Source organism: Scyliorhinus torazame, chromosome 3, assembly GCF_047496885.1.
Source record: "Scyliorhinus torazame isolate Kashiwa2021f chromosome 3, sScyTor2.1, whole genome shotgun sequence".
Taxonomy (NCBI): Eukaryota; Metazoa; Chordata; class Chondrichthyes; order Carcharhiniformes; family Scyliorhinidae; genus Scyliorhinus; species Scyliorhinus torazame.
The window spans coordinates 154,856,153-154,868,445 of NC_092709.1; the positions used below are offsets into that span (position 1 = coordinate 154,856,153).

Below are 12,293 nucleotides of genomic sequence, written 5' to 3' on the forward strand. Positions count from 1 at the left end.
ACCAATTCCTCAACATCAACTGCCGCTGTAATGCACAGAACACAGTACATCTAACTCTCATCGAACACCAACTTACCCATCAAAAGAAAAAGCTTAGGAGTGATCAAAAGCTTGGTCAAAGAAGTGAATTTTAAAGAGAGCCTTAGATAAAAGTGAAGTGCAGGCAGCAGAGGAGGTGTGGTGTGCTGGAAAGATTTAACAGGGAATTTGAGATCACTGGAACTAGGCAGCTAATAGCAGATCCGCAATTGTAAGATGAAGGAGGGTAACACTATTAAAGTTGGAATTAGAGAAGCTGGGTGGGTGTCGGTAACCAGTTAATAACAGGAGAAGCATACAGAAACAAGGAAGACATCATGGGTGAACATACACAATTAAGGTAGAATATTAAATTCAAGACCGGAACTCTCTCCCTAACCGCACTGTGTGTGTACCTACACCACATGGACTGCTGTGGCTCAAGAAGGCAGCTCACCACCATCTTCTCAAGGGTTTTTCAGGATAGGCAATAAATGTTGGCCCTAGCCATCAACACCCACGTCCCATGAATTAATTAAAAAAATTAAATTCAAGGCTGAAGGCGAAATAGGTGCCAGTATAGGTCAGCAAGGACAGAATGATGGGCGCACAGAACTTGACGTAGTGGATGTGACAAGGCTGGAGCATGTGCAACCATTTTCAGCTAGAAGTCCCAAGTGGATGATCTATCTTTGCCTTCTTCCAAGGTCCCCAGTATCACAGATGCCACTCTTGAGAAAATTTTATTCACTCCATGTAATATTAGAAATGGGCTGAAAACAGAAGATACAGCAAATGCTTTGGACCCTCGCAACATCCCTGGCTGTAGTCCTGAAGGCTTGAGCTCAGAACTAACGCTGCACTTATCCAAGCTGTCCAGTACAACTACAACATTGGCATCCTCTAATCACAGTATCATAGCATGGTTACAGCAAGTGCTAGCTCCTTGCAAGAGGGCAGCATGGTGGCACAGTGGTTAGCACTGCTGCCTCACAGCGCCAGAGACCCAGTTTCAATTCTGGCCTTGGGTGACTGTTTGGAGTTTGCACTCTCACAATGTCTGTGTGCGTTTGCTCCGGTTTCCTCCCACCGTCCAAAGATGTGGTGTTAGGTGGATTGGCCATTCTAAATTGCTACTTAGTGTCTAAAGATGTGCTGATTAGGTGGAGTTATAGAGTAGGGCTGGGGAATGGGCTTAGGTAGGGTGGCCTTTCAGAAGGTTTGTGCAGACTCAATGGACCGAATGGCCCATTCTACTACACTGTGGTAATTCTATGTTTCTAGTCTGTTTCTAAGAGCAATTCACCTAGCCCCACTGCCCTGCTTTTTCCTTCCATAGCCCTGCAAATCTTTCCTCATTACATAATCATCCACTTCTCTTTTGAAAACTATGATTGAATCTAGAGTCTGGCAGCACATTCCAGATACATATGTTCATATGTTTGAATATTTGTTTCAGATCCGAACCATTTTCTACGAAAGGTTTTTCCTCATGTTACTTTTGTTTCTTTTGCCAATACCCCCAAAATCAGCACCCTTCCACCAATGGGACATTTTCCCTATCGACTCTCTCCAGACCCCTCATGGTGTTGAATGTCTCTATCAAACTTCTTCTCAGCTTTCTTCCCCAAGGAGAACAGCCGCAGTTTCTCCAATCTATCGAAGTAACTGAACGTCCTAAGCTCTGAAATTGTTCTCATGAATCTTTTCCACATTCTATCCAATGCCTTCATATCTCTCCTAAGGTTTGGTGCCCAGAACTAGATGCAATACTCCAGTTGAGGCCAAACCAGTAATTTATAAATAGGCTCAGCATCACTTCCTGGCTTTTATACTCTATGACCCCATTTATAAAGCCCATGATCCTGTACTTTTCATTAACCACACTCCCAACTTGCCCTGCCACTTTCAATGAGTTGTGCATCTATAATGTCAGGTCCTTCTGTTCCTGCACCCATTTAGAATTGTGCCCTTTATTTTATATTGCCTCTCCCTGTTCTTCCTACCAAATGAATCGCTTCAAATAGGCAATTTGTTTCCTGCTGATGACACTGAACTCTCTCTCTCTCCCCCCACTATCTTTGTTGACCCAAGCTCTGTAAAGTTCTTTCCACCTTATCACAGCCGAAGTGCTAATGAAGCTCTCAAACCTGTGTTTGTTACCTCTGGACAGTCATTACTGCAGAATACACAGGTCTAGAATTTGGTTTGCCCGAAATTATGAGGCATGGTTCACAGTTTGCGACCTGCCTTACTCCATTCAAATGGAGGTGGGCAGAATGCATTTTCAGTTTGGGAAAGAGAAAGTATGAGGATAAAATGACAGTTAATATAAAAGGAAATCTAAAAGTCTTCCCTGTCACGTAAATAGTAAGCAGGTAGCAAGAGATGATATGGATCGATTAGAGAGAGAGTGGTATATGCTGAGATATGTAGGACTAGAATATTTGCTGAGTACTTTGTATTGGTGCTTAATAAGAGGATGCTGACAAGCAAACTGGATGCAACACTCCAGCTGAGGCCAAGCCATTGTGTTTTATTTTAAACAGGTTTAATATAACTTCCTTCCTTTTGCATTCTATGCCCCAACTAATAAAGCCCAGAATGTTTTATGTATTATTAATCACTCTCTAAACCTGTCCAGCCACCTTCAATAATTTATGCACATAAACGCCAACATCCCTCAGCTTCAGCCCCCTTTAGTTTCTATAATTTCTCTGTGTTCTTACAACGAAATGAATCACTTTCACATTTAGCTGCATTAAATTTCATCTGTCACTTTGAGGTCCTGCTGGCAAATTAACTACTGCACTCTAAGTTCTGACTTCACACTAACACATTCCTCTTTTGTCGGTGTCAGTGGTACCAATGTTGACCGTGACCACTGGCTGTTCACCCTTCCCTCTCAACTTGTTCTGCAGCCGTCCAGTGACACCTTGACCCTGGCACCATGGAGGCAACAGGCCATCCTGGATAAATGCCTGCAGCCGAAGAAACACCTGCCTGTTCCGCTAACCTATTAAATCTCACATCATGATTCCACAGACTTGCCTCTGACTGCATTACTCAGATGAACCATCACTTTTTATCATTATTGAGAACTGAATACTGGTTGGAGAGTGAGATACGTTCAGGGGGCTCCTGTACTACCTCCCAATTTCTTATTAACTGCCTGGTTGTCATTCATTTCTTCTCTCCCTGGACACTTTTAAGCTCCTGGGAAACCACATCTATAAGTATGCTCTCCACAACAAAGTTCTCAACATCATGGAGGTGCTGCAGTGATGCCAGCTGTTGCTTTAGCTGGTGAGTCTTTTTTTCAGTATTAACTTTTATTATTTCACAGATAGCAGGAATAAAAGGGTGGTTCCGATCCATTGTGTTCGCATCCTGCATCTGACCTGGGTCTACTTCACAGTGATCCTGACCTGCTGCACACATTTCACGGTCTGTTTCACAGTGATCTTGACCTGCTTCACACTGCTCCCGGTCTCTTCACAGTGCCACTGACCTGCTGCACACTCCTCCTGGTCTGCTTCATAGTGATCCTGACCTGCTACACACTCTGGTCTGCTTCATTGAGAGCCCGGCCTGCTACACTCCTCTGGTCTGTTTCACAGTGATCTTGACCTGCTGCACAATCTTCCCGGTCTGTTTCAAAGCGATCTTGACCTACTTCATACTCCTCCGGTCTGCTTCACTGTGATCCCACCTGCATTCCACTCCTCTGGACAACAATCATGACCTGCTGCATACTCCTCCTAGTCTGACTTGGAGGAGTATGCAGTAGCAGACTGGGAAGAGTGTGCTTCACAGAGCTCCTGACCTGAGTCTGCTTCACAGTGAACTTGACCTGCTGCACACTCCTCCCAGTCTGCTGCACACTCCTCCCAGTCTGCTCCACACTCCTCCCAGTCTGCTTCACAGCGATATTGACCTGCTGCACACACCTCCCAGTCTGCTTCACAATGATCCTAACTCGAGTCTGCTTCACAGCGATCTTGACCTGCTGCACACTCCTCCCTGTTTGCTGCACACTCCTCCCAGTCTGCTGCACACTCCTCTCAGTCTGCTGCACAGCGATCTTGACCTGCTGCACACTTCTCCCAGTCTGCTGCACACTCCTCCCAGTCTGCTGCACAGCGATCTTGACCTGCTGCACACTCCTCCCTGTTTGCTGCACACTCCTCCCAGTCTGCTGCACACTCCTCCCAGTCTGCTTTACAGTGATCTTGACCTGCTGCACACTTCTCCCAGTCTGCTTCACAGTGACCTTGACCTGCTTCATGCTCCTCCCAGTCGACTTCAGTGATATTAATCTGCTACACATTCCTCCCAGTCTGCTGCACAGCGATCTTGACCTGCTCCACACTCCTCCCAGTCTGCTGCACAATCCTGCCAGTCTGCTTCACAGTGATATTGACCTGCTCCACACTCCTCCCAGTCTGCTGCACAGTGATCTTGACCTGCTGCACACTCATCCCACTCTGCTTCACAGTGAACTTGACCTGCTGCACACTCCTCCCAGTTTGCATCACAGCGACTTTGACCTGCTTCATGCTTCTCCCAGTTTGCTTCACAGTGACTTTGACCTGCTTCACGCTCTTCCCAGTCTGCTTCACAGCGATCTTGACCTGCTACACATTCCTCCCAGTCTGCTACACACTCCCCCCAGTCTGCTTCACAGTCATCCTGACCTGAGTCTGCTTCACAGCAACCTTGACCTGTTCCACACTCTTCCCAGTCTGCTTCACACTCCTCCCAGTCTGCTTCACACTCCTGCCAGTCTGCTGCAGTGATCCTGACCTGAATCTGCTTCAGTGATCTTGATCTGCTGCACACTCCTCCCAGTCTGTTGCACACTCCTCCCAGTCTGCTGTACATTCCTTCCAGTCTGCTGCACAATCCTGCCAATCTGCTTCACAGCGATCTTGACCTGCTCCACACTCCTCCGAGTCTGCTTCACAGTGATCTTGACCTGCTCCACACTCTTCCCAGTCTGCTTCACACTCCTGCCAGTCTGCTGCAGTGATCCTGACCTGAATCTGCTTCAGTGATCTTGATCTGCTGCACACTCCTCCCAGTCTGTTGCACACTCCTCCCAGTCTGCTGTACATTCCTTCCAGTCTGCTGCACAATCCTGCCAATCTGCTTCACAGCGATCTTGACCTGCTCCACACTCCTCCGAGTCTGCTTCACAGTGATCTTGACCTGCTGCACACTTTTCCCAGTCTGCTTCAAAGTGATCTTAATCTGCTGCACATTCCTCCCAGTCTACTTCACTGCGACTTTGACCTGCTTCATACTCCTCCCACTCTGCTTCACAGTGATCTTGACCTGCTGCACACTCCTCCCAGTCTGCTGCACACTCCTCCCAGTCTGCATCACAGCGACTTTGACCTGCTTCATGCTCCTCCCAGTCTGCTTCACAGCGATATTGACCTGCTGCACACACCTCCCAGTCTGCTTCACAATGATCCTGACTCGAGTCTGCTGCACAGCGATCTTGACCTGCTGCACACTTCTCCCAGTCTGCTGCACACTCCTCCCAGTCTGCATCACAGCGACTTTGACCTGCTTCATGCTCCTCCCAGTCTGCTTCACAGCGACTTTGACCTGCTTCATGCTCCTCCCAGTCTGCTTCACAGCGACTTTGACCTGCTTCATGCTCATCCCAGTCTGCTTCACAGCGATCTTGACCTGCTGCACATTCCTCCCAGTCTGCTACACACTCCTCCCAGTCTGCTTCACAATCATCCTGACCAGAGTCTGCTTCACAGCAACCTTGACCTGCTCCACACTCTTCCCAGTCTGTTTCACACTCCTCCCAGTCTGCTTCACACTCCTCGTTCTGCTGTACACTCCTCCCAGTCTGCTGCAGTGATCCTGACCTGCTGCACACTCCTCCCAGTCTGTTGCACACTCCTCCCAGTCTGCTGCACACTCCTCCCAGTCTGTTGTACACTCCTCCCAGTCTGCTGCACACTCCTCCCAGTCTATTGCACACTCCTCCCAGTCTATTGCACACTCCTCCCAGTCTGCTGCACACTCCTCCCAGTCTACTGCAAACCCATCCCAGTTCACACTCCTCCCTGTCTGCTGCACACTCCTCCCGTCTGCTGCACACTCCTCCCAGTCTTCTTCACAGTAATCTTGACCTGAGTCTGCTTCACAGTGATCTTGACCTGCTGCCACTCCTCCCTGTCTGCTGCACACATCTCCCTGTCTGCTGCACACTCCTCCCAGTCTGCGTCACAGTGATCCTGACTTGAGTCTGCGTCACAGCGATCTTGGCCTGCTGCACACTCCTCCCAGTCTGGTGCACACTCCTCCCCATCTGCTGTACACTCCTCCCTGTCTGCTGCATACTCCTCCCAGTCTGCGTCACAGCGATCCTGACTTGAGTCTGTTTCACAGCGATCTTGACCTGGTGCACACTCCTCCCAATCTGCTTCACAGCAATCTTGACCTGCTGCACACTCCTCCCAACCTGCTTCACAGCGATCTTGACCTGCTGCACACTCTGCCTGGTCTGTGTTGAACAATGCTGAGGACACTTTGGCAGCATTATCCTACTCACTGAACTGTGTTTCTGTGCTTCTCTTGCATTCAGATCCACTGCCAGATGATCACATCATAAGCCCCTCCAAGGATTTATCTTTTACACCCTCCTTTTGTTCCTCTGTATAGTGTGCTAGAATTTGGCACACATTAAAGGTGACAGCAAGGATGTGCAAATTGTCGGATTTATATGATAAAAATGGAGGTGAACATGTGTGGACCCGAAGGCAATTCTCATCTGAAAAGATAAATATTTCCCTTGGCATTACTCACCAAATTGGATAATATGCTGTTTTACAAAACCCAAAATGTTAAAGCATGTAATGCACAAAGTATTAATATGTCATTTTGGTAAACCTTCATCAGGTTTCAGTATATATAAAAATGTAGATTCTCTGAAGCCATTGTTTCCATTAAAGACAAATGTGGTTAATAAACAAGAAGAAACTATTGACACTGGTCTTGAAATTTCCCTAAATTTTTCCAACTTCAAAAGGAGAGTTAGAATTTAGTTGTAGAATTTTGTATGCAAGAGGAATAATGCCAGGTCATTAATGGCCTAGGCAATGATAACTACCGACCATAAATAAGATGAAACTTATGGAACATATCTTCAAAACAGGCGCTGTGTACATAACAACATTCGGTAAACAGATATTTGCTTCACATAACACAATTGGACAAATAAAGTGATGTCATTTGTGAACTTCAGAAAATTCTACGATCATGGTTTTCTCATGGCTCCTTTACTTCTTTGTGCCCTATTCACAACTTGCTTACCTACCGGTCTTTGTATCGTCAGCAAGTTAGACTACAATATACATGGTCCCTTCATTAATATAGGTGTAAATAGCTCAGGCCCCAGCACTGATTTCTGTTTTGAAAGTATAAGTGGTACAGAACTGAGTGTCACAAGAGGGCTTTCACCTGTGAGACTTTGGCTCAAATCCAGGTGAAACTGATACAAATTCTTAATCCAATTTAAGTGGGCATTGGCTCAGATCACACACCCAATTAATTTGGCACTAATTAGCAATGTTACTTAAAGAAGCCTTAGGTTAACCGAGGGGATAAACAAAAAACCTGTCACATCGTGGCAGAGTGCTCCTTTGTGGCCAGACACAGAGCTTTACTCAACATCTTGTTTATCTTGCTGTGGCGGAGTTTCAGCAAATGATAACTTGTTTTAAAAAAACAAGTATGGGGAAAAAAAGCGACACCAGTACAAGGCAATATTAATTATTTTAATGTGGATTTTCTTTCAAAGCAAATACTTTTAATTGTTAGGAATGAAAATTCAAACATTTTGCAAGTTAGTTGTGCTTCTGTTGGAACTTACGTTATAATTATGGTAACAATAAACAGGGTTGTCGCAAAGCAGCTTCTTCTACAATCTGTATTTTTCTTCTGTCGTTGATGCAGCTCCCCTCCACAGTTGTCACAGCAACGACACATGCAGAAGCACAGGCCCAAAACTGGCATGAGAAGAATAAACACAATTCCCAGCGCTGCACAGATGATGAAACCAATCTCATAGTATATTATCTGTTTCAAAAGGAGAATATTTAATAGATTTCAGTCATAATATTGATAAAATCCCCCTAAAATCATGACATAAAAACTTGGAAGTGCCATCAGCTGGGAGTTAGGAAATACATAAAAAATTGCAGCGCTGTTAAATTAAACATGTTGAATTACTTGTCAATATTAAGATATCCATCTCTTGTAAGCAGTTATTCAATATTATACAAAAAAATATATAGGAACAGGAGCAGATATTCCAGTTCCTCCAGCATGTTCTGCCATTCAATGGTGTCGTCCTGAGTGATACCTTAAACCCAATCCCCATCTTGCGTTCCATATTCCTTACTAATCTTATCTAAGAAAAATCTAGTTATTGACAACTTCAAAGGTCCAGCATCCAAAACCTTTTGCCACTGCGATTTCTAACATTTCATTGTACTTGTTTTCATCATAATTTCAAGATTATGTCCCCTTGTTCAAGAAACACACCAGAGGAAATAATTGCCAGGACAAGCAGTTAATTTTCAGTTCGGCAAACTAACTTGTGGGCTGTAGGGCTTCGACTAGTTACAATCTATATTAATGACTTGGATGAAGGGACTGAGTGTATTGTAGCCAAATTTACTGACAATACAAAGATAGGTAGGAGAGTAAGCTGTGAGGAGCGCACAAAGAATCTGCAAAGGGATAGAAACAGGTTAAGTGAGTGAGCAAAAATGTGGGTGATGGGGCTGTAATGTGGGAAAACGTGAGGTTGTCCACTTTGGTAGGAAGAACAGAAAAGTAGAATATTACTTAAATGAAGAGAGACTGCAGAATGGTGCAGTATGGAGGGATCTGGATGTTCTTGTACATGAATCACAAAATAGTTAGCATGCAGGCACAGCAAGTAGGTAAAAAGGCAAATGGAACACGTTGGCCTTTTATTTTGAGGGGCATGCAATTTAAAAGTAGGGTAACATTGCTGAAATTGCATAGGTGTCTTTATTTAAGGTGTCAACTTGTATTCAAGGCACTTCAGAGACGATTCACTAAGTTGATTCCTGGTATGAAAAGGCTGTTTTATGAGAAGTTGGGCCTATACTCATCGGAGTTCAGAAGAATGAGAGACAAGCTTATTGAAACATGAGATTTTGAAGGTGCTTCACAGGGTACATGCTCTGAGGGGCCCCGACAGGGTAGATGCTCTGAGGGGGCCTGTCAGGGTGGATCTCTGAGGGGGCCCGACAGGGTAAATGCTCTGAGGGGGCCTGTCAGGGTGGATGCTCTGAGGGGACCCGACAGGGTAGATGCTCTGAGGGGGCCAGTCAGGCTAGATGCTCTGAGGGGGGGCAGTCAGGGTGGATGCTCTGAGGGGGGGCAGTCAGGGTGGATGCTCTGAGGGGGGGCAGTCAGGGTGGATGCTCTGAGGGGGCCATTCAGGGTAGATGCTCTGAGGGGGCCAGACAGGGTGGATGCTCTGAGGGGGCCAGACAGCGTGGATGCTCTGAGGGGGCCAGACAGGGTGGATGCTCTGAGGGGGCCAGACAGGGTGGATGCTCTGAGGGGGGGCAGTCAGGGTGGATGCTCTGAGGGGGCCATTCAGGGTAGATGCTCTGAGGGGGCCAGACAGGGTGGATGCTCTGAGGGGGCCAGACAGCGTGGATGCTCTGAGGGGGCCAGACAGGGTGGATGCTCTGAGGGGGCCAGACAGGGTGGATGCTCTGAGGGGGCCAGTCAGGGTAGATGCTCTGTGAGGGCCCGACAGGTTTGATGAAGAGAGGTGTTTCTTCTAGTGCGAAAATGTAGAACTGGGGGGCACAATTTCAAAGTAAGGGGTTTTCCATTTAAAATGGGGATGAGGAGAAATTTCCTGCCTCAGATTTGCAATTCTCTTCCACAGAGAGCAGTGGAGGCTGGGCCATTGAATATATTAAGGTTGAGTCAGGCAGATATTTGATCTTTAAATAGGCTAAAAGTTTTGGGAAGCTAGAAAGTGGTGTTTAGGTTAAAATGGGATTAGCCGTGATCTGATTGAATCGCTGAGGAGGCTTCGGGTGGGGGGGGGGGGGGGGGGCAAAATGGCCTACTCCTGCTTCTTATGTTCTTAACCCAACAAGGCCCTTTAGAATTTTAAACACAGATTGGATTATCCCTCAAACTTCTAAACTCATGGGAGCACAAGTCAACCTTATGCACATGTACTGCTAATTTAACCCTTTAAGACGAGGTACCATTCAGATGAAATCAAGCTGTACTCCTCCCAAATCCTTCTACCAGCATTAGATTTGGTTACAGAAAAACACACAACTTAGCAAAAACAAAGACAGTGCTGATGTGGAAAATTTAGTGTCCGGCAGTACTACCAAGAAAAAGTGCATTCTTTACCCAACAGAACAAATTCTCAAACATGAGCAAGGATCTTTCTGAAACTGTCGAACACAGATAAATTACTTGACCAAGAAAGGGAAAAAAGGCCAAACAAAATTACCTTTAAAAAATTGAACCCTTTTTTGGAGATATCTACTTGCACAGCTCATTTAATTTTGAATCAATTCACAAAAATATTGAGAGGCCTCAAATCAGGTTATCTGTCTGCTCTACAGTACATGATCCATAACAATAAATTAGGTGTATTAATGCTGGTCTATTCAACCATAGAAGATCAATAAGTTGCATCAATGTAAAAGTAGAATTACCAGATCATTTTGGTTTTAAAAACAGCTTTGCATCAGAGCGCTTTGATGTTAAACATAAGCTTATCAAAAAGTGAGCGATCATTCTCTAAGAATAATTCAGAAGGTATAAATGTACCTGGAGAGTCAGAACAACATTTTCTGGCTGGGGATGCCAAAGCAGATGCATGTAAACAAAGTAATGATGCATGAAAAATATAAACAAATCAGCAAAATCATCGTAAGTGCTTGAAATGGTGCGATAACAAAACAATCACAAATAAATTCAGCTCAAAACACAAGCTTATTGTTTCATTAAACACAACCTCGAGGATACGTAGTGAACAGGAAGCACCATTGCTAAACTGGACTATCACACAAGAAGTAAATTTCTAAAATTTCACAAACTTTGTTTTGAATTTACATTTTTCACTCATCCTCACACTGTCCATCACAAACTCTACTCCCCTCTTTTCTTCCTAGACTCCTTTCTCCTCATTTCTGGGGTTTAACTATCAATCAAAATTCATTCTTGGCCCACTGACTCCCACAGCTTCCTTGGCTGCACTTCCTCACACCCGTCACACCTGTTCTGACGACGCACCGTCCATCCTCATGCTTCCAGAATGCCTTTCTATTTTCTCAGAATTCTCCACCCCATATAGTTGACAGGGCCATCGACTTTCCCATTTCATGTACTCTCAGCAATCTCCCACCCTCCTACAGCCAGAATAGGATTCCTCTTGTTCTCAATTTTAACTTCACCAGTCTTCCCATTCAACTGCCACCATTTCCATCACTTGCTGTGTGATGCCAACAGCAAACACATCTTCCCGTCCCCTCTCAGCATTCCTAAAGGGGCTATTCCATCCACAATATCCAAGTCCATCCTCTGCCGCAGTCAATAAGCCCCTCTTCTTCCCTTTTGCATCTTCCCATGAAAGTATTGGAAATACAACACCTGCCCATTTACCACCTCCTTTCTCACTCTCCAAGGCCCTAAATGCTGCTTCCAGGAGAAACAGTGACTTGTTACACTTCTTTCAATTTGGTACAATGTATTCGCTGCTCATGTTGTGGTTTCCTGTACACTGGAGAGACAATATGCAGATCAGTTGACTATTTTACAAAACACCTCCATTCAGTTCCCAAGCAGGACCATGAGTTTCCAGTTGCCTGCCATTTTAATTCTTCACATTCTTCTTCACTCGGTCTCCTGAAGTGCTTTAATGAAGCCCAGTGCAAGCTTGAGGTACAACCTCTCATCTTTTGACTGGGCACTTTACAGTCTGCCAGACTTGTTGGCAAATTCAACAACCTTAGATCATAACCTCTTTCCCTAATATTTTCTCCTTTTCTCTGCTAGTTTTGTTCTTTTTTCTCCCACTTGTTTCTCTGTTTTTTCTTATTTTATTTCTTTCAAAAGACAGCCATTGATTTTTCGGTGATCCGTATCTCCTCTAGTCAAACCATTTGTTTTCTTACTTGTCCCAATACCACTCTCTTTGGCCTTGCACCATCAATTCTTTCATTTAA

General features: G+C 45.2%; 1 protein-coding gene across 13 annotated transcripts in view; it reads right to left on the minus strand.

Annotated features, from left to right (window-relative positions):
• The window catches only part of LOC140408764 (prominin-1-A-like), a 362,788-nt gene that overhangs the window by 209,642 nt on the left and 140,853 nt on the right, over window positions 1-12,293 (minus strand). For 9 of the 13 annotated variants that reach the window (XM_072496421.1, XM_072496410.1, XM_072496411.1 and 6 more), the window contains 2 exons: window positions 10,897-10,923; window positions 7,919-8,124 (listed from right to left, as the gene is read on the minus strand). In XM_072496421.1, coding sequence (XP_072352522.1) covers window positions 7,919-8,124; window positions 10,897-10,923 — 233 coding nt within the window. The remainder of the gene's footprint in view (window positions 1-7,918; window positions 8,125-10,896; window positions 10,924-12,293) is intronic. The other 4 variants (XM_072496423.1, XM_072496416.1, XM_072496415.1 and 1 more) reach the window with 1 other exon arrangement.